Source organism: Tinamus guttatus, unplaced genomic scaffold, assembly GCF_059628265.1.
Source record: "Tinamus guttatus ecotype Peru unplaced genomic scaffold, ASM5962826v1 Tinamus_guttatus_pri_ptg000052l, whole genome shotgun sequence".
Taxonomy (NCBI): domain Eukaryota; kingdom Metazoa; phylum Chordata; class Aves; order Tinamiformes; family Tinamidae; genus Tinamus; species Tinamus guttatus.
Window position 1 is genome coordinate 2,739,679 of NW_028288586.1, and position 22,526 is coordinate 2,762,204.

At 40.2% G+C, this 22,526-nt stretch overlaps 1 protein-coding gene across 2 annotated transcripts in view; it reads left to right on the forward strand.

Annotated features, from left to right (window-relative positions):
• PPARGC1A (PPARG coactivator 1 alpha) overlaps nt 1–21,530 on the forward strand; it is a 355,188-nt gene extending 333,658 nt beyond the window's left edge. For both annotated transcript variants that reach the window (XM_088539945.1, XM_088539946.1), the window contains 6 exons: nt 6,962–7,874; nt 8,426–8,530; nt 8,667–8,787; nt 17,575–17,696; nt 18,048–18,199; nt 21,238–21,530. In XM_088539945.1, the coding sequence (XP_088396071.1) occupies nt 6,962–7,874; nt 8,426–8,530; nt 8,667–8,787; nt 17,575–17,696; nt 18,048–18,199; nt 21,238–21,341 (1,517 nt within the window). In that variant the 3' untranslated portion in view covers nt 21,342–21,530. The remainder of the gene's footprint in view (nt 1–6,961; nt 7,875–8,425; nt 8,531–8,666; nt 8,788–17,574; nt 17,697–18,047; nt 18,200–21,237) is intronic.
• Nucleotides 21,531–22,526: the final 996 nt, after the last annotated feature.

The following is a 22,526-nucleotide window of genomic DNA, read 5'->3' on the forward strand; positions in this document are numbered from 1 at the left end:
TGTTTCTATTAGCAGGATACCTAGGGGATGTGTGGATTATAAATTATGTATTCTGTAGCATTTTGGGGATCACAACAAGCTAGATCTTCAGGTACTGTAAAGTAGCTTGAATATGTCGATCACCATGACAGCTATACACAATATACACAGCTATACACAGGTCCAACCTGTACGTTTGTTTATGCACTTTGGGCTGCTGTTTTCACCTACTAATAACCATTACTCCACTTTCTTGGAAGCCTCTTTATTAGCTCAGCATGAAAACACACCTGCTTTCCTCATACCTGTCCCGAAAATCTGAAGTTTTAATCTGCCCCCCGTAACAGAAGGAAGCGTCTTTCCAGTGCACTTTGCTTTTGCAAAACCAGTACAAACATGGCAAAGTTTGCTCTATGCAGCAGGTTAATCCCATTCAGCGTCAACAAGTCCGAAGTACAAGGAAGCCTCTTCTATCACTATGGGAAGCACATCTGGCCAGGTGTGCCTGTGTCTTTCTTATTATTTGCGTGCCTTTGTTTCTTAGTGCTGCAGCAGAATAGTGCAAGAACACTGTTGAAAGCACTGAAGGAATTAGGTTTTTCTCCCAAAGAGGTAACAGCCTGCTCTTCCCATCAGGTGCCTTGGCAGAAACTAGAGGTCAATAGGATCCTTCCGTAGAGTTGTAGTATCACGCAGGAAGGGCAGCTGGAGTGATTTTCCACTGTATCATATCAGCTGCACACAGAGGAAGAACCAAAACAACTTTGTAGTTCATTTAGGCAATATAACCAGGAGAACCAGCAAATTAAATATGTGTCAGAAGCTAAGAAATACTACAACTGGATGAATATGTGAAGAGGAACACTGTGCTATGAAAATACAATATTTTTCTTTCTGGGAGCAAATCCAGTGTATTTAGTTGACTGATGCTCACCAAAGCAAATGAGTTGCTGGCAGGTCTGCAGCCAGGAACTGGTGCCGGTCTCTGGCAGCGCCGGTGGCCGAGGCTCTCCCACCCTGGGCAGGGCTTGCTCTGCTCGTGCACAGTGCCAGTGACAGCGGAGGTCTCGGGAGACAGCATGTCCTCTCTTAGGAGCTGGATTAATTTCTACCTTTACATACACACAATTTTTGTTTTTGTGTGTGTGTGTGTGGGTATATACATATACATATATATATATATATATATAACCTGTTCCTTTTTTTTTTAAGTAGGCAGTTGTGCATGTCTTCAAGCTCATTAATTTCTATTGCTGTAGCATCTTACGTCATAAGTCTACTTCTGGTGGAAACAAGCAAGTACATAACACAACCAATTACGTAACAACTCTAGAAGAGTTTACAGTGTAACTAACAGGGTAAATCATGGCAGAACTGAGACTCCAATAATAATAATAATAATAATAATTTTTAAAAAAGAAAAAAAACATAGGAAAAAAACAGTGCCAGTAGTGATTAGTAATACCTTGGAGCTCTTTAGTGAGACCCTGGCAACTCCAAATTATATCCAGATAACCACATTGCTCATTGTCCTTATATAGGGCAGCTTGCACTGTACAAGCACTATTTATTGTAATTTAAATAGGAGTTGCCTTGATCTCACTGCCAACTTGAAAAGACCATTAGCAGTGCTGCCCGTACTATCAAAGCAAAAAGTATTTTAATATAAATTGCAGCTCCCTCGATCTTTCTGCTCGAAACAATGTTGGTTCCCTCATGATGAGTTAACTGTAGAGTAGAAAAAATAAATAAGTAAGCATTTTCCACACAAACCATCAATCTTTGTCACACGTATCTGTATATTGCTTTAGAATGGATTTGTTATTACTCATGAATGTAACTTTGCCTCTCTGAAACTAAAAAATATTTATTTGCTAAATTACAAAGGACAAAATCTTTAAAATTGTTCTTAAGGGAAACCACATATAAGCATGAAAGAATTTCTCAAACACACTTTGTGGGCTATGATAGAAGACTAAGTCTATGGCTATCCAAAATCACATCTCCTGAAGCTTGTTTGTAGTGCTTTTCTGAGAAATGTGGGCCAGAACATCATGGTGTGGAGCCCTAGTTGATGCTAGTATAGTGCATGAAATTTTTGTGTAATAAGAATCTTGCTCAGCCTGAGAGGTGATGGTTCCTGAGAGAGAGGTCCTTGTCCCTTTCTTTCCTTTCTGTCTATATTGCAAACCCTGTGCCAGGGCAGGAACACTGCGAAGTCTTCCAGGGCATGGGACATTTCTCTGCTGCTGGAGGCCATCTGTTCTGTTATCTGAGGAAGGAGATGACCATGTCTCTCTCTTTTGAGGACAGAAAGCCCCAAAATGATTATGTTAGACTTTTTCCTGAGCTTCTAAGTGGCAAAAGTTGGAAAACATGGCTCCTAAATGTTTGAAATTCAGTTTCCTCTGTTTCCTTTAAAGCCTTCAGTCATAAATACTCCGAGCTATCATGTAGGCATGTATTAAGCGAGGTTACATGTCTGAGCCTCTACTTTCATACAAGTAACAGATCAATAACTAGAAGAGTAATTCCATCCTCCTCTTGGTGGCCCAGTGAAAAGTCTTTCATTTGCACACAAATTCCTGTAATTTACTTGAACAAATACCGCTCTCTAGTCTTCCTGTGTGCAAACTCTGATCTCTCCAAAAAGGTGACAAAAAGTTATATGAATGAAATCAGCTTGAATAGTGATTTGGAATTCATGAGCATCCTTGAGGAATCTTAAATCCTACTATTTGCCCACCTCTAGATCTGGGTTACCTCTTAGTTGTCAGAGCAAATACTTAAATTCTATCATGTAAGAACTTGCTTGACCTCAGAATCATTTCTGATAAAATAAGATGTGAAGTACAGAGAGATGTCCAGAGGGAATAAAATCTAGTAAATTATTTGATATTTTCAGGGGTCTGTATTTATTCTCTGCAGCACTGACAACAAGATTAAGCTGACTACTCAACAAGCATTTTTTATTATTATTATATGATAGCTATTTAATTTTATTATATTTTTCTGCCTTCTGCAGTCCTGTGCCACACAAAAGCATTTCTGTTTATTTTTTTTTTAACTGAATTGGGTTATTATCTTGCATTGTTTTAAGAGACCTTAAATAATGTTTCTCTGACAATGCACTTTCAAACTTAAAAGGTATGAAAGAGTTTATTTCCAGTGCTTCCCCAAAGCCCAGTGCACTTGCAGAAAGGTTCCGCAGCTGCGTTCCCCAAATGCTGCTAATTCTGAGCCTCTCCAAAGCACAACAAACAACATAAAATATTTAAATGCTCACAGTAACAGTATGTTTTTTAGAAAGATTGGCGTCTGTATAAAACAACATTGCAAATTAGTCCTAAAAAACCAAGATGTCACATTTTCTGTAAATGCGCTCCCCTAATTTCTGCTATCAACGTAACTGAGCTGAGGGAGTTACTGAGGTTTCTGTGGTGCGGTTTTGGGATGTGGCAAGACGACTTCCACCCCTCCTGAGACTTTCTTGAAAAGAAGTCGCTAGATCAAGGTGGCGGAGCTGGCAAACGTGCAAGCCCTTTTGTCGCACAGCGGCGGGAAGGACAGTGCTGATTTGGCAGCAGTGCTCCCAAATTGATATATGCTATTTTAAAGCCCAAGATCGCCGAGTGAGTTCACAGTGTATAGACAGAGTGAGGCAAAGTGCAAACGTGCCATTTACCGAAGCCATTCAATTAAAGAAAAGTCCCTACAAAGAAAATGCTTTTATAGCACGTCATGAAAAAATACTCGCCTTTTACTTTGAAAAGAAAAAAGACTGTTTAAGGGGGATGATTGTAGAGTATGTGCCACTTCTAACAGATTTGCTGTGGAGAAGTACATAAGTGTGAGTGATGTAGAGGTACTTGTTTATTATAGAGCACATTTCAATGCAGTAATCATAAATATTGCTAAGGTTGTGCTCCGTTGAAATATGACCTACATACTCTTGATTGTTTGTGTTACGTGATTTGTCTGACACCCATTACATTCCGGGTAATGGCAGCCATTTGTTGCTGTGCACAGCAGGCTCTTTTGACAAAAGAAAATAGGCAGCAATAAAAAAGCTATAGTCTGAATTACATTCTGCACAGCGCGGCACTGCTGAGAGTTTGTGCAAGTGTGTTAACACCGCTCCGAACTGCCTCTTGTCAGCCTGCAGCCCGTAATGGCCATCTGTCCTTACATAAATCTGTCAAAACCTGCGAAGTTCAAGAGAGAGCACAGAGTATACCTTGCACTGACGGCAAAATGTGGCGCTTTCGCCGAGAGATCGGCGCCTCTGAAATGATCCAGGGGTGTTCGAATATTTTCGCACTGTTGATTCAGCATCGTGGCACAAAGTGGAGATTAGGGCAATTAGCCGGCACGCTCCCAAAGTCTGCATTTTGGAGGCCAGGCACAGGATGCGGCCTCCACCACAGCGACACCGGCAAGATCTGCTTCAAACCCTACCCCACTTTGGCCTTTGCTCAGGAGTTAAACGGACGTTTTCCAACTTTTAGCTATTTGTACTAGTTTCTGTGCTTCCTGCTTCTGCTTAGAGCCAGGAAAAAAAGCCAAATTGCCACGAGGAAGCCTTTTCTGAGGGTGTCCCCAGCACAGTTTGGCCGGCAGTGGAAGTGCCAGTGCCCTGGCTCAGTCTGTGCTGTGGGGGAGGCCGAGCTCCTCACAGGGCTCCTGGGAATCGAACCGCGCTGCAGGCAGTTCCCTTCCTTCCTCCCAGCGTCGCTTTTGAAGAAGCGGCCATAGAAACAGGATTTTAATTTGAACTTTGGGTTACACGTGGACTTTCCCTAAAATTCTCAAGTTTGTGGGTATTCCTGACACTTGTTGTGGAGTGGTTGCATTTTGTAAGCATGCAACAAGGAGAGGCTGCAGTTAATATTCTGTTTGTTCTTGCTTTAAAATTACCTACCAGAAATCAGTAACTCACCCCAGGGCTCCTCATGGGCTATATAATTTCATGAATAAAAATGCCGTTCTAAATTTTTAATTTAGAAAGTTACCCTCACTTACTGAGAATTTTCTGGAATCAGAACCTGAATTTTAACCTGGAACTGCTTGCTGCCAGGCACTGCAGGGACTTGCTCCTTTCATTTTAACATCAGCCCGTTTGCTAGTCAAAATCGTTTGCTATTTGGGAGGCGGCTAAGGTGTGAAATCTGTCCTGCTGGCTCAAATGAATTTGGGGGAAGGAAGAGAAAACTGAGGGCACAAAGAAAATAGTTTGAACAATGACAGCTTTGCACAAAACGCTTTAATTCTTTATATTTGCATGTGACTAGCTGGAATTTTAGGGTTCAACATTTCTGCCTTGGTTTCCCTGACTCTAGTGGCATCAAATAAAGTCTTTATGTAGTCTTGGGTAGCTCGTAATCATTTTTTTTCCAAATGTGCAGACAAAATCAAGCTTTTCTCTCACATCAAGTATTCATGTCCTGGTACATCCTATCTTCTTTTCTGGAACAAATTCATTGCAGCTAATGCAAAGGGACTCCCAGTCTCCATTTATGTTCCGCAGGGACCACTATGCATTGATGGGCGCTTTTCCTTCTTTACAGCAAAACACTATAAAACATGTTCCATTTGCATTGATCTGTTGAGTTCCACTGTATGGTTGAATATACAAAATAAAACCCTGTAGCCATATTTGAAATACAGGCTTCCTGGAAGTGTGTCTGAGCTCCCTTTCGGTTCTCACTAGGGAAATAATGGAAAACTTGTTGCGATGATTTTTAACTGGGCTAGAAAATGAAACCTGGTCTAGCATTGGACTCTGCAATGCTTAAAGATGGGCTGGATAATCTAAAAGAATTCCCTGATCTCCATTCCTAATTGGGGAAATAGTTATGTATTTCTTTGTTTTTAAGCCCATGTACACATAGGCACACATTAGGGTCAGCAAGCTGGAAGCAAATTTTTAAATCTTAACATGCTAAGTGTCTTCCTGAAAAGCCATTATTTCCTGAACACTGGTCCCATCCTCCTGTTACCTTGAGCTTGTTCTGTCTTATTACTTTATAAAGTCATAATAACTACATTATAGATTATATACATAACTTTGGGAGTTATTTTCTTTCCTTGAAAAGAAAAACTTGGAAGATGCTTGTTTGGTTCCCAGATTTTACTGGAGTGGGCTGTAGTCCTTTGTGCAATTTCATCTCACCATAGTAGTGTAATCTGATATAATTATGTGAAAAATCCTGTTAGTTACTGGCATCTTTAGTTATCTGTTTTATTTCTATCATCAAGTAAAGTTCATTCTCCCTACTTCTTGCCCCTCACTAATATTTAGTTCTAAATGTAATGGTTCGTTATAGTTGCAGTAGTCCTATTATTTGCCTGGGTTTCAGTTGCAGAAACCCATTTCAGGCAAAATGTATTAGTTATGCTTACAGTATTGTATTATACATACATTAGCAATGGTTTACTAAGTTAATGAACTGTGGAGACAAAGAGTCATTGCAGTCAAGTTGTACAGTTGCTGTACTTCTTTGCATTTAACTTCTGTGTACTACAGAGGTTTCTTTGGTAACCTCATTTATTTTTCTCAGACTCGCTTTTATCCAGAGTTTTGTCTGCTAATTTCTTTAGGTTTGTGACAGTCTTTTGACTTTTGATTTTTATATAAAAATCCTTTTGATTTTTATCAAAAAAGGCTTTTGATCTTTATGCTTTGATTTTTTTTCTATATCACAAAGTACAGACGAAGAGGGAGGTGAATGTCATGAAGGAAGGGGAGGGGAAGAAATAATGTTGAAGATTAATGGCAATGCATTAATACTGGTGCCGTTATTGTTATATGAACTTCAGCATCTCAAACCCTAAATACTCTTATTCCTAATAATAGTACTGTTAAGTTAAAGTGACACAGAATAGGTTTGTGCTATTTTTATCTAATATGTACTTTCTTAATAGACATTGTTTCTGTACATAACAGTATTCTTTTCCTCCTGTTTTTCTTTTCACCCCTTAGGCCTAACTCCACCGACAACCCCTCCTCATAAAGCTAACCAAGATAATCCTTTCAGGACTTCACCTAAGCCGAAGTCGTCATGCAAGACTGTTGCACCACCTTCAAAAAAGCCCCGCTATAGTGAGTCTTCCAGTTCTCCAGGAAATAACCCGACCAAGAAGGGTCCAGAACAATCTGAGCTGTACGCACAGCTTAGCAAGACTACAGTACTGTCCAGCGGACATGAGGAGAGAAAGACAAAACGGCCCAGTTTGCGGCTGTTTGGTGACCATGACTACTGTCAATCTGTGAATTCAAAATCGGAAATACACATTAAAATATCCCAGGAACTTCAGGACTCCAAACCACTAGAATTTAAGGATTCTTCACCTGGGTGGCAGTGTCAGATTTGTTCTTCTTTAGAACAAGACCAGTATATCAAGAAAGAGACTTTACAGACAAGTAATCAGGGTTCCCACTGTAGTAACAGAAAACAGCTCCAAGACCAGGAAATTCGGGCTGAACTGAATAAGCATTTTGGTCACCCCAGCCAAGCTGTTTTTGATGAAGAGGCAGATAAGACCAGTGAACTAAGGGACAATGATTATAGCAACGAACAATTCTCCAAACTACCTATGTTTATAAATTCAGGACTAGCAATGGATGGTCTCTTTGATGATAGCGAAGATGAAAATGATAAACTATGCTACCCTTGGGATGGGACACAAGCCTATTCATTATTTGATGTATCGCCTTCTTGCTCTTCTTTTAACTCTCCATGCAGAGATTCAGTGTCTCCACCCAAATCCTTATTTTCTCAAAGATCCCAAAGGATACGCTCTAGATCAAGGTCCTTTTCTCAACGCAGGTCTTGTTCCCGTTCTCCATATTCCCGATCGAGATCAAGGTCGCCCTGTAGTAGATCCTCTTCAAGGTACAGTACAGCAAATTCATGTCATCATCATAATTATTAAGAAGTAAAATCTAAAAGACATAAAGCAATTTAAAGCAAAGAAATAAAAACCAAGTAATTTAATACAGTGCAACTCCCTCTATTGCCAATTAAATCATCTGGTTACAGGCCTGCTACACAAACACCAGTTTGCCGTTGTCCTTTGAATTTGCCAAACTTCCACTTTCTGAGGGGAGCCAGTGGGAAGAGAGGCAGAGCAGAGGGTGAGAAACGCAGAGAGCTGCCCCACTGTCTGCAAGCTGCCCCGTGCCAATCTAGCTGCCGCCGCTATCAGATGAAGCTGACAGCGGCTGACCCTGTGCTCTGCAGTAGCCTCAGTAAGGCATGTTTCGGAAGGGGGAAAGAAAAATTGCTTGAGGTCCCTTAGTTGAGCAGAGGATCGCAAACTGTCACTAGAAAATCTCACTGGTAGCTCAGAGGAAATTGTAAGTTCAGGTAAGAGCTAGCTTGGGAGAAAATGGTGTCAGTAGATTCAAAGTGAATGACAGAGGTAAATGTGTTTCTTCCTGCAGATCTTGTTACTATTTTGAGTCCAACCACTGTAGACAACGAGCATACAGAAGTTCTCCCTTACGTGCGAGATCGCGATCCAGATCACCGTACAGTCGTAGACCCAGGTAGTGCATTTTGTGTGCATTTGGCTTGCTTTTCAGTTGGTTCTCAAGAGACAGTGAAACATTCTAGAAATCATATTATTAATTTTATATTAACAAATGCAGGTGCTTGATTTAATAACTAAGTTATGTTTCCTAGATATGACAGCTATGAGGAATATCAGCATGAAAGGCTGAAGAGGGAAGAATACCGCAAAGAGTATGAAAAACGGGAATCTGAAAGGGCCAAACAAAGGGAGAGACAAAAGCAGAAAGCAATTGTAAGCACTGTGAAGATAACTTTCATTTTGAAATAGATTTCTGTTTCTTTTTGTAGATAACCAAAGCTAAAACTGAGACTTCCTTTTCTTCCTTCTTTATAATAGAACACACAAAATACAAAAATCTGCTCATTTGTATTTCTTTGTATCGAATTTTAGGAAAATATATGTCTTTATAACCATCTGCATTTGATTGTGTAATGCTAATATTTTCAGGTTCTGTAAATTGCAGCTGTCCAAATTCATCACAGGCCAAAAATACCAAAGATTTATTAGATAATTGTTCGGTTTCAAAATTAAAAGTGATCCTGCCTACCTACCTCTTATACAGGTATATCAGTGAACCTGCATTCTATACTACGTAACAGCTACAAGAATTTAATTCTGTTTTTTTTTTTTCCATCTATAGCTTGGTTAATTTTTAAGTGATTTTTAGTAGAAGAGTCTGGAGACATGATGTGATTTAAAAATGTGATTCTTCTGTAATGCATATGGATTATTATTTATTTTGGGCATCAGTGCTCTGTGTACAGTGACCCAAACACCCAAGGCAAAGGAAATGCCCCTGTGGGAATCATTAAACTCTCTTGCATGTTTGCAGCTGTAGGACAGAGGAATGGCTATTAGAGGGACAGATGGCTTTTGCCTTTTCCTAGTTCCCTGTTGGGAACTACATGATGGTTTTGATAAATTGGTAGCTGCTGTAAGTCTGGACTCGCCTTGTAGCTGTCAAGCCTTTTTGGTGACTTGTCATAATATCTTCTGTTTGGTTTTCTGAGTTCCTGTTCGTTTCATTCTGTGCTGCTCTGACCATCATCTTGCTCTGCATTAACTTGCAGACTATGATGCTTCATCTTTGTTCCCAGATTTGCTCTTAGTGCTTTATCCAAAGCTCACCAAAATGAATGGGTCTCTTCCCAGTGCCTTTAGTTTACTTTGTAGTAAAAGGTTATTTGTCACACTCTCTGCAGCATTTCTCCTAACGCTTAAGCCTCCAGAGCTGAGAGGACGGACAGACTGACAGAGACAAGTGCAGACTAGTGGAAGCAGTAATTTCTGGAACAGAATAGGCAAACTTAGATTCTGATTTTTGTCTCCCTTATTGTTGTCCTTAGTGACCTTGGTCAAATCATTTTGCTTTTCTCTGCTTCATGTGTGCTATCTACAAAATATGGATGAAGCTTACATTTTGGAAAGCATGACACTTAGGACATAGTATGCAGCTCAGTGAGGGCAATGGAATGATTTTGCTTGGTTTTACAGGGCTATACTTAAGGCACTGTTGCTGCTGTTAATTTTAAAATATCTGGTTTCCACTTTCCACTTACTCAGCACTGAACACTAAATTTCAGGAATAATAACTTACAATTTTTCTTTTGTCTAACACAAATTAGGTTCAATCAAACCTTTGCCGTAGGTGTATCTCACTACTTCTCCATTGCTGTACCTCACTTGTATAAATCAACCAGAATCCCACTGTGAAGATGTAAAATTTGTTTTAGGTTGAATCAAATGAGTTGATCAAGCGAGGAGGAAAGAGGAACTAAAAGAAAATTAGAAAGATCTAGGTATACTGAAATGTAACTTCCTTCATGTTAAGAATTTCAGACTGTTTAAAATGAAGGCTCAATTTATTTACTTTTCTAATGTAAGCACTGGCAGGTAAACAACTTCATTAGTGAAGTTTATATTTCTTGAATTATTATTATTATGGATTTTGTATTTATTAATAATAAATAAATAAGAAGTGAAATGGTCTAGTGGGATGGCAAATCATATCTTTATAAAATATCATAAATGGAACATAGCAAAAGTTTAAAGTCAGAGTACCTGTATTCAAACTGCATGAGGTGTAGATGAAACGCTGCTAGCTCCTTTCTCCAAAGTTTATCAGCACTGTTATTTTGAAAATTGAGATTCAATCATACCAGGTAATTTACTGTGCAAATGAGTGGGCTTGTGGGACAGCAGAGAAAGGGAAGCCCTCATCCCCTGAAGGCAATGATAAAATGTGTATTAATTTCACTAAGGCAGCTATTTTAGTCTAGCTTTCTCTGTTCCCCTTCTTATGCCTTTTGCCTTACGGAGCTCTTTTGCAGCATTCTGTCTTCTTGAGGGACTCGACTCATTACTCAGCCCCACGAATCTCTTCTTCCCTCTTTTTCCTTGAACTTTTTCTGCTACTCTATAAATTTCGGTTCCTTTGCTTTCTGCGCTGAAGACTTCTTTCCCTTCTCGCTAGTCTTATTCTCATCCTGCAAGAATTGCTTCGTGACCAACATACCTCCAAATGCTGTTACAAGAATGGCTCAGAGATTGAGTAATACTAATAGCTTACGTGCTACATGGAACAGGTGGCTTTTCTTCGTGAGAAGCACCATGCTAGCATCTCAGGAGTTCGCTGTAGAAAGGATGCATAGGGGAAAGGAAACAGAAATTAAGACTGAACTAAAAGCCATAAGGTGTTATTGGATCAACATCTAGAACTAATCTGGATGGAACAACAGTAGTGTGACACCTAGGAAAAAGAAGTGAGAGAAAATTTCATACACTTCAATCTGTCAAAACCATATGTGCAGCAGTGCTCCCCGATTGTGGAGTGGCTTTTGGCAGAAGTGAGGGCATGTTACCTGAAAGGCTCGTTTTGGAAGTCTGGCATGTTTACATGGCTGCACATTCAGTCTTGCACACAACACATTTCCTGCGGGAACTTCAGGTCAGCTAAAGGCCTGGGCTGGCATTTTCTAGCATAGGTTTCTGAATTCATATCTAGACTTAGTGCTGTGTAAAGGTGAATCATAGAATCATAGAATCATAGAATGCTTAGGGTTGGAAGGGACCTCTAGAGATCATCTAGTCCAACCGCCCTGCATACGCAGGGACACCTAGAGCACGTGGAACAGGGTGGCATCCAAGCGGGTTTTGAAGATCTCCAGAGAAGGAGACTCTACAACCTCTCTGGGCAGCCTGTTCCAGTGCTCTGTCACCCTCACTGTTAAGAAATTTTTCCTTAAGTTCCTGTGAAACTTAACTTGAGTGCGTACTGGAATATTCTTCCCTTCTTTCTCTTCTTTCTGCTTCCCCCTCCCCAGTTAATGGAGATTCAGTGCCTTTTCTGCAGATAGGGCTCTCAATTTTGAGCAGTCACACTTCAAAAATACAGACTAGAGTCCACAAGTCATTTTCCATTTAGGAACTGGCATCCAGGCAGCAACCCAGCCAGATCATAGGAATTTGCCAAGGAGACCAAGGACTGCTTTGTGGTTCTGATTGATGCACTTCAGGAATTTTTGTGAGCTATGGAGTTTTCTTCCTGAAGCAGCTTATTGGACCATGTAGCAAATACTTTCCCAAGGACTGGGTTCAGAAACACAGCACATTTTAGTGCTGTTTCTGACAACCAGGCAGAGAGGCGCGAGAGGAGGTAGCAGGTTAGCAGCAATTGCGGGAGAGGCCCTGGAAGCAGCAAGTGCTGCAACCTGCCTGAAAAACTGTGACAGCTCCACAGCACAGAGGCCTGCGAGAAAGCTTCACATCAACGGCAAGTGGCCAAGTGACAGTAGGTAAAAAGGGGATGTGTGGTGGTGGTGGTCAGCAAGCCTCAGCACGCCCGCACTTTTGGAGCACTGAAGCCCCTAAATGTTGAAGCAGTTCTTAATTCCCCGTTAAAGGAAGCCCTTCTGGGGCTGGAAGGTTAAACCATTCAGTTAGCAGCTCACGTTTTTGGATCTGTTCTCCTCTGCCTCTCTGGTCGCTGCACTGACTTTATGTCAAAGCCTCCCTGCAGCATCATTTGCTGCTTGCTCAGGCAGTTGCCAGGAAGTATAACAAAATCCTCTTCTATACCCAAGAAGAAAATTACTATTAACATTATTACTTTTCATTTCTTAAGTGCCAACAGCCTGCATGACGCAAGTATCAAGAGAGTCCCTGTCCCAGAGAGCATAAGCAGATAAATGCACTGTGAGGCCACTACAGCGGAAGAAACACACAGTTTCAAATAAAATATATTGCTCTGCAACAGGAAGGCAGGAGAAAGGTGGTTTGGTAAATGAGTGCTTGGCTTCTCTAAAGTCTAAAACCAGACTCAGCCTGTAATAGAGTAAATGCTTGCTAATGACGGCTCCAGTGTACGTTATTTATTTACTTCGGCTTTTTCTGTATTTTTTTCATTTTGATTACCCTGATCCCAGGTTTCCACCTTTGCTGCAGTAGTTGCTGAGAAAAAAGATTACCAAAATCTTGAGTTTTACTGGTCCATCACTGGTTTTCTAGCAGTCATCATGCAATTTGGCTTAACTATTTCAGTCCTCAGTTTGCCACACAGAAACACTTAAAAATACTGTGGAATCTTCTTTCTTTCCTTTCTGGTCTTCAGGAGCCTTCCTTTCCCATTCAGACTTGTCCAGAGGTTAACACATAGTCCAAAATTATTCTTTAGGGCAGTATCTAAGGCAAGTTTTTTTACTATTATGCCAGAAGCTTACATTTTACAGGCTTTTCCAGTAATCCATAGCAGTTTTATTTTTTAATCTCTGCCCAACCATTCCCATTATGTGTTGAAAATAATATTTTTTCCTCCAGCTCTAAGGATAAATCTCTTTATTGCTTTGTACTGAAAGAAGAGGACAAGTCCTTTGGCATGGAAGGCAGTGCAGACATGTGCCTGGAAGAAACATCAGCGCCCTTAATAAGCCCATGGGGTGACGAACAGACTTCAACTTTAAAATGCTACTACCTGGTTTTGTCCCTTAGCTTCGCACAGAGTAATAGCTGTGTCTTGGAGAACTGAGTACACACTGCAAACACGCACAGAAGCAGCAGCAGGGAAAACTGTGGCGAGAGCACCTCAGTTGCCACCGAGCCTGCTCAGCAGCACTCAGTGGGGGTAAAGAAAATTGCTGGGAGAAGCAGCCTGGCGCAAAAAAGAATAAAATTTAAAAAAATGGAAAACCTAATACCTTTAATGGTCTACACTTTAAATCCTTGTGATAGTAAAGATGAAGAATGAGGAAGGGAAAAGGAAGAAAGTTTTCGATAAAGTGTTTGCAAGACAAAAATACTCTTAGCAGAGTTTTGCAGCATGGGCAGCCCCTTTACTGACTCCTAGATTTGCAGGGAATATCCTGGGCTTGTTTCTCAAGTTTTGGCATGTTTAGTATTTTAATTTGATATTTAAAATGCGACTTCTCAGTCAGAGATTTCCTCCCATGTGTGCTCATTCAAAGTGCAAGACAGTGCTAAATTAAAGGGCTTTAGATAAACTGGATGACAGACATGTAAGGGAGTTGGCATGACAGGTTTTTTTTGGTTATTTGTTTGTTTTCTTCCCCCTTACTTACCTGGAAAATGAGTGAATGATACTCAACACTTACGATACAAAATAAATCTTCTGCACTTTTGAGAGGAAAATATGAATACTAACTTCTGGAGTTTCCTAGAGGTTCCCTCTACCTACATTAAGTTGAAAACAAAAGCTTTTCTCTGCAAATCTCTAGGTTCCCTAGTGATATATCATGTCTCCTAGCAAGTGAGTAAAAAACGTTATTAATATGCACATATGGACTTACGCATGTAACTCTAAAATAAGTAATATTTAGAGGTATGCTGTAATCTTGTTAAGCTTGTATCACTCCTATTTATTAATAGGCAGGTATAAAAGGCAGGTAACTCTGTGCATGCAAATGAATTTACTCGTAATTGCTTTTAAATAAACCAAAGTTAGCCATGACAAAGTCAATGCTGTATGTTCTCCAAAACCTTATACCATCATGGCACTCCACTGAGATAGCTGAAAGAATATCTCCTCATGTCTGCACACTGGAGGACATATGGTACATTTCAGCTTTAAATTTCAATTTCCTTAATTTTGCAGGTTTAACTTACTCCCTTAATGATAGTTTAACAGGCTTTTTTTAATTGTTCAGTTTTGTTTTATTACAGTTGTCTTAAAGGGATATTAGAGATATAAAGGTTATTAGAGGGATAGAAGAAGGCAAAATTACACAGGCATGCACTCAAACTTATGGAAGAGTGTGCAGTAGTTATTTCCATCACACTGTAATATAACAGTCTTCATGTCAGTGAGTGAAACATTAGGTTTTTTCAGTCGAGATGTATTATCTCAGCTAAAGTATATTAGACAGTCTGCTATGTTATGTTCTGCTCCATCTGGTCAGTCATTTAGGTTCAATAGCAAGTATCAATGGAATTGTTTCTTATCAAGTGTTTCAATGCGGTTAAATCCTTGATTTGGTAAAACAGTCTGAAAAAGTAATTACTGTGCATATGCAGATTTTCCTGTTTTTGAAGTTTATGGCACCCAACCATAATGAAAAGCCAGCAGATTTGAAGTGGGGAAAATGGGAAGAAATGCAGATTTCTGTTGCTTACTGTCTGCAGTCCTTATTTCACAGAAGTCCTTCCCAAAATCCTCTATCGGAGGGCCAGGGCTCTGGAGTTGGACACACTGGAGACTGAGCTGATCAGTAGCTGTTTGCTAATACCTGGAGGCTAAAAAACAGCCCCTGCCCCATAAACTCATGACCAACCCTTCTGTTAGCAGTGCTCGCTTCTCCAGGCTAGGTGGATCTTGCAGAGAACAAGCATGGTGTTTAGCACACACATGCTTTAGAGGGCAGGACATTTAGAATTGAGGGTCTGTCCTGGCAGGGTGGTAGAGGATGACTAACTCAGTAACCTCGATTCCTTATGTAATTAATAGACAGAATAGTTTAGGGCATCTAAAGGAAGTGCTTACCTGATCCCACTGATTAAGCAGAGCACATGCATATTTTGGAAGAGTGAGGACTTCATTGGCCTGATCAGGTAGCTACACAGGACCTAGAGTAGTACAGTGGTCTGTTTTGTGCAGTGCCTCAGTGCTTAGGGCATTTGCTCAAGAAATAAGTGTGTTGGATGATTGGATCTCCATTTCTTGGGAGTCTCAAATCTCTCATTCCTCAGTAACTTAGATTAACTGGATCTGGTCTCTTGGAATTTATGGGGCCAGGAAAACAATAAGCAAAAAACAATCGACTCACTAATATAGTGAGAAGGCATTTCTCTTGGGAAGCAGTTATCTTAAATTTGAGGTCCTACCCAGGAATTGTGTTTTGGTGGTTTTTGTTTTGTTTTGTTTTAATTTTGTCTTGTATGGTCACTTGTAGCAGAGTGCTGCTATAGGAACAGGGAGCCAAGAGTTCAGAACCACATGAAGGTTCAAATCCTCAATGGGTGAAGTCAGTGCTCTGACAGTCAAGAAAGAGGCACCAGGATGATTTTCGTCTCCACATGTATTTTAGTGTGAACTCAGTATTGTTGTCTTAGGTCTTACAGAATCACAAAATCACATAGAATCGTTAAGGTTGGAAGGAACCTCTAGAGGTCATCTAGCCCAACCCCTATTGTCTCTGATCCATGAATAACTAGTGCCTTAAGTCTTAGTCTTGTCTGTGGTCCATGAATGACTACAGCCTTGTGCCTCTTTGCAAACTCACGGGAAACATATTTCCTGCTATATCTGAATTGTGACACTGTAAAACTACCTGTCTCTTCAGGCAAGAATGTTTCTGAGCAGCAATGCTAGTCTATATTTAGGTCCCTAGAGCCTTTTGGATTGCACAGATGAGGTGCCATTAGCCTTTAGGCATCTTCAGGTTGATAGTCTTGCATTCTCCTTAGCTGGCATAGCTCCTTTGCAACTCGGCACCAAAATTCTACGCAGGTCTCAGGTGCCAAAGTGGATGGTCTAAACGATATTGCTACACTGACTGACACCAGCTGAGAATTTGGTGGTGGTTCAGTGTATGGGATGAATATGTGTGTGTGTGTGTAGGGGGGTGAGCAAAGGGCCAGCAGGACGAGTTCCTCAAGCCTGAAGCTATGTGAGGCAAAGACTGAACACCCAATCCACCTACAGCTAGCACTTCTTCACACCTCCCTGTTACCTTAAGAACAGCTTTCTGAAGATCTCTTTCTACCTGTTGCCCTCCTTGCAATTCACTAAATACCTCTGTCCTCAGATAGGTATTAACCCAAAAATTCATCTAGTGACTCTTACCGAGTCTCCTAGTCTTCCTCTCTAGTTTGTCCTAGTCTACTGGATATTTTTATTCAGAAAGGTATGATTTGACTTGATGATTTCGAAAGTACCCTTGAAGTTTTGCTCCAAATGTTGAAGTAACATGCAAGGGAGCCTCTAACATCAGTAAAATCAGGGAATTTATGTAGTTTTTCCCCTAAATAATCAAAATCTCTTGCTCCTAAAAATCCACACAGGCTGTTTTTGGATATGGATTATTGTGGAACTGCATAGTGCAAGATGGCTCAACTGAATCTGAATTTATAATGTTATCATTCATTTATGCAATTACTGTGTAACTTTATACCTCTCTGCAACTAAGTTTGGGTCCTGATTTTGCTCAGTGTTACATGTTGCAGGAGAGGGTTCCTGGTTCTGAGGAGTTCACAAGTAGTTAAAAAGCTAGAAGGGAAGAAAATACAAAAAGTTAGGAAAGGAATTGTCAGTGTATGTGTAGCAAAAAAAAATAACAGAACAAGCAGTGAAGCATAATGCATGACAAACATGTAATCACTGAAATACCTTATTTTTTTCCAATAGACAGCTATTTTAATTTCTATCAGGATTTAGTAAGTCCTTTCCATATGCGATGCACTCCAATTATGCATCCTTAGTACTTCAGTATGTGTAAGCATATATGTACTGGTTAATCTGTGTTGCATATTTGGTAAAAATATACCTTCCCTGCTGCTCCTTCTCAACAGGAAGAACGTCGTGTGATTTATGTGGGCAAAATCAGACCTGACACAACCCGAACAGAACTGAGGGACCGGTTTGAAGTTTTTGGTGAAATTGAGGAGTGCACCGTAAATTTGCAGGATGATGGGTAAGAATTTTTGAGAGTACTTCTCGTTGGGAGCTGCCATATGTAAAAAATTATGGCAGTAAGATTACTGGTATGTGAGTTACCAATGTAAGTGCTGTGACAGATGACATGCTGAGTTCAAAACCTTATTTATTTTCTTTCATCCTTATTTATTAATCTTGCTAGTTGAGATTTCCTGTCCAAGAAATAAGTATTTAGCTGCATGACAGGACAATCATCCTGATAAATGGATGCAGTACTTCTGGCATTTCCACTGCTGGATCTCCTGCAAGTTCTGGCCTTCAGGAAAGGGTTATACTAATCTGCATTAACTCTTCAGTTTTTGTTCACATCTCTGTTTTTCAATTACAGAGACAGCTATGGTTTCATCACCTACCGCTATACTTGTGATGCCTTTGCTGCTCTTGAAAATGGATACACTTTGCGCAGGTCAAATGAACCTGACTTTGAGCTGTACTTTTGTGGACGCAAGCAATTTTGCAAGTCTAACTATGCAGACCTAGGTAGGTATTTTGCTCCGTGCAAATTGAAAGTATATAAGTGGAACCTTACATCTCCAATATTTAGATTTGCTTGGTTTTGTTTCCATTTGGGAGGGGACTATTTACTGTATTTAAATGGTAGGTGTTCTTTCTTTTTAAAGAAAGTGTTTTTTCGCTTCCTCTGAGAAGTTCACAAACCCAGTAATCTGAACTCTGATCTGAGTTGACCTTTTTTCAGATATTTGCGTGTAGAAGTTCTTTGAAAGCCCATTTTCATCATTATCAAAATCAGTATCCCATATTCAAGAGTAACTTGCCATGTTGAAATGATAGCGCCACAGAAAGCACCATTTCTGCCTTACTATTTGTTATTCAATGACTGCTTTGTTTTGACGCCTAATTTCTTTATATGAACCTCAAACAGAGAGCAGAGTAGATGCCTCACTGAAAAAAAAATCACTTGAGTCTTTGCCATGAGTTGGCTGAAATGTGCACTTGCGAGAACTTGCAAGAGGCACTGCAAGAGCACAGGAATGTACGTATGAAAGCATCCCCTTTTCAGGGCCTCACAGTCATAATCATAGAATCATAGAATCATAGAATGCTTAAGGTTGGAAGGGACCTCTAGAGGTCATCCAGTCCAACCCCCCTGCACACGCAGGGTCACCTAGAGCACGTGGCACAGGGCTGCGTCCAAGAGGGCTTTGAAGATCTCCAGAGAAGGAGACTCCACAACCTCTCTGGGCAGCCTGTTCCAGGGCTCTGTCGCCCTCACTCTTAAAATTTTTTTCCTTAAGTTCCTGTGGAACTTTTGATGTGAGAGCCTCCTTCCAGTGGAGAGCTTAGCATGTCCTTTGGTGTTTGCACTTCCACTGGCAGTCTCCATGTGCATCCTGGGAATAGCAACTGGTCGGATTGGCAGTAACAACCTGTGCGGGTCTTTGCTGTTGCTGCCTGAGCAGAAGTGCACGGTTCTGCCGTGTGCTCTTGACGAGGTTGTGATGCAGGCTGGTTGATTCACGCGTTCTTCCTCTTGCAAATGTGTTTGGAGGTGTTCAAACTCCTACTGCAGGAATACTTATGTATGGAGATAAGGAGATGCTGCAGTCAACTGAAATATCTTCTGTAACGGTATAATAAATTACAAGCTCACTTCTTATTTAATTATCTTTTAAAATGTAAAGTATTCATTAAATGTTAAACCTCTCCTGGTACCTGCATAAACAGACTAAAGGTGTAGGAGATAATGTTTTCTGAATAAAATAGCAAGGGACATTTTGCCATTGAATCTTTATTAATCAGATATTGTGTTACCTTTTTTATGAATTAATGACCACAGTCATTAAAATCTCCACATAACCCTGTAACACGGTGCTAATGAAATCTTGTATGTACTGCCCTTGGCTTTGTACAATACAGGAAGTGAATATAAATATATTTTTTTATAGCCAATTGATGTCTTTTCAGAATAAATGATAAAGATGATACACATTGTTCACAATGAATATGCTATAATTCATTTCAGTGTCTAAACAGATAACGTAATGCTAAGAAAAAGCAATTGACTGCTGAAGAGATAGAGGGTTGACGGTGAAAATATAAAACGTAGCGAGGCATTTTTTGAAATGTTGCCTGATAAAAACAGTAAAAACAGATTGAAGTCTTCAATTGATTTGACTTATCTTTGGTAGTGGAAGCCAGGGGTGTCTGTATCTCAGAAAATCTGGGATTTAAAATAAGTTGTCCAACGCAACCCTCTCGAATATTATTCATCATGGGGAGTATTCCCTGGAAGAGCTTTCTGTAGTGAGTGGGATTCCCGAAGTATCTCTAAGTAGAATATTTTCACTTTGTTGTGCTGACAGCTTGAGCCTTTCTACTTCAGACTTCATTCTGTGTGTTTTGTAGAGAATCTGATATAGCTACATAAGGAAATGGCAGGATGAACTTTAAAATTCATGAGCTAGTACAAGGGCAGAGAGAATTAATCAGCCTTGAGTTGAGTACAGAAGAAAGAAAACACTTGAAAATAGTAGTCAGAACTTTAACACCTCTCCTCTGTGAGAGGATATTGTCTTAACAACTTGTAATGAACATTTAATTCACAGTGTGTCTTATAGTGGCAGATGAGGAGTTCTGATTAATCTCAGTGCACCCTTTTCTTGCCATTTCTTGTGTTGGCACTCGGAGAAAGGAAGTGTTTTGTAAGAACGAGGGAGAGTCAGCATTAAGTAGCACTGACTGCAGAAGAAAATTCAGTGTTTGCAGTCGTGTCAGTAGTTGCTCTACTGCAACTATATGACCACAAGTGCAAAATCCCTCCTCTGCTATAGGAACATAATGATGTATACCTGAGCCACTGTAAAATCTGGAGCAGATCTTACAGGTCACCCTAAAACACACATTCCACAGGAGTCAAACTGTTATTATTGCTGTTACTTAGCAAGGCTTAGGATCCCACCTGAGACTGGTCGTATGGCAGCATGGAGGCTCTGCCCTGAGGTGCTCATACTCTGAACAGGTAAACTGTAAATCCAGAGAATAAGGGAAGAGCAGAGATTCAGGGAGACGTAGGAACTTGTACAAGATCGCACAGTGGGTCAGCAAGAAATAGAAAGCTGTCCTGTCCAGCAGGCTACCATGGCTTTGTGCAGGACCCCCTGGTATCACCTCGCAGTAAATTTTGGATAGTACATCCTAGAGCAGTTGCAAAACAGCAGTGGAATTTTTGGTGAAGTATTAGTCAAGATTACCTGGACTCCACAGAAACCTATAAATAGCAGTGTGCCTATGTTCAGTCCCTGGAGAAGCTGTCTGAGCTTACCTGCTCTATATACATTCAGTTTATAGCTCTGGGCTTATGGCAGGTACTGCTTTTGTTAAGTTCTGAGTCATAACGGAAAGCTCTGGCTTTTCCTGGGCTTTTACCATCCTGTAACACATGAACACAAGTGAGTTAGTGCTGTAGCGCTTTGCTGGTACTGTTGTGCAAAGCAAGTAGTAAATTGTGAGCCAGCACCTCTTGCCTTCTGACTGATCCTGCATCTCTTTGGTTCCAGATTCAAACTCAGATGATTTTGATCCTGCTTCCACTAAAAGCAAGTATGACTCCATGGATTTTGATAGTTTACTTAAAGAGGCACAGCGGAGCCTGCGTAGGTAACATGCATCACGCCTGAGGAAAACAGAGGGATGGCGAATACCTCACGGACATCACGTCCTTCAATAATGGACAATTACAAAGTCATACTTAGGAATTTCTCCTACTTTACACTCTCTGTTCAAAACCATGGTTTACATGAACACAGCTGCTCGATGAGTGAAGAGGCAGAATGGATATGCAGTAAGCACACATGTGGCCGTGGGTGTCAGCTTTGCTTCCCCGGGGTGATCGGTGGCGGGGATTTCTGTCGTTCATAGCGGGTTCGAGGGCAAACCACGTGACATGGCAGCAGTTCCAGAGATACACTTACAATGTAGAACTTCAGAATGTGTACATATCGCATTTTAACAAAAAAAAAATGAAAACAAGAAAAAGATACAAAAAAGCAAATTTGAGAACTACGGCTGCTGATGTCTGGGAATCAGACACTGCTCTTTTTTTCTTTTCTTTTTTTTTGAAAAGAAGCTTTTTTCTCACGACACAGTGATCCTATGACAATCCAGAAGAAACCACAGGTCCTAGAAGCCTACAATCTGCTATTTTTTATGTTTTAGGATTTTTCTCTTTTTTTTTTTCTCCCCATTTTTTTCCTTACAGAAGAGAAAATGAAAGGCTAAAGCTTCCCTTACATTTTGAAGTTTCATCTTTTAATTCTGACACCCATGTAAATGTCTACAACGTTGATCTTCCACAGCAAAATTTTCAAAGCCGTGTTAATGGTCAAATGTGCAGCTTGTTCAGCGATTTATTCTAATGAGCGGACGTGGTGTTACATTATTAATGAGAGTTGGATATAACTATCTGAGTGTGTGCACAGATAGTTTATTTGCTGCATTCTCTAAAGTAGTTGAGTATTTACAAATGTTAAATGGAGTATTTTTATTTATGTACATACTGTATGACAATGTTGGTTTTTGGTTACAGCTATGCACTGTAAATGCAGCCTTCTTTTCAAAAACTGCTGAACTTTTCTTAATCAAGAATACTCAAATGTAATTATATGAGGTGAAGCAATTATTGTACACTAACATATGTAGAAAGCTGAACTTATGCCTATATATATTTGATTGTAAAAAAAAAAAGAAAAGCGTGTGGGTGAGGGTGTGGGTGTGTATATACGTGTGTGCGTGTGTCTGAGTGCAAAAATGCTTTACACACATTCATCCCTTCTTTGGTGAGCTTATA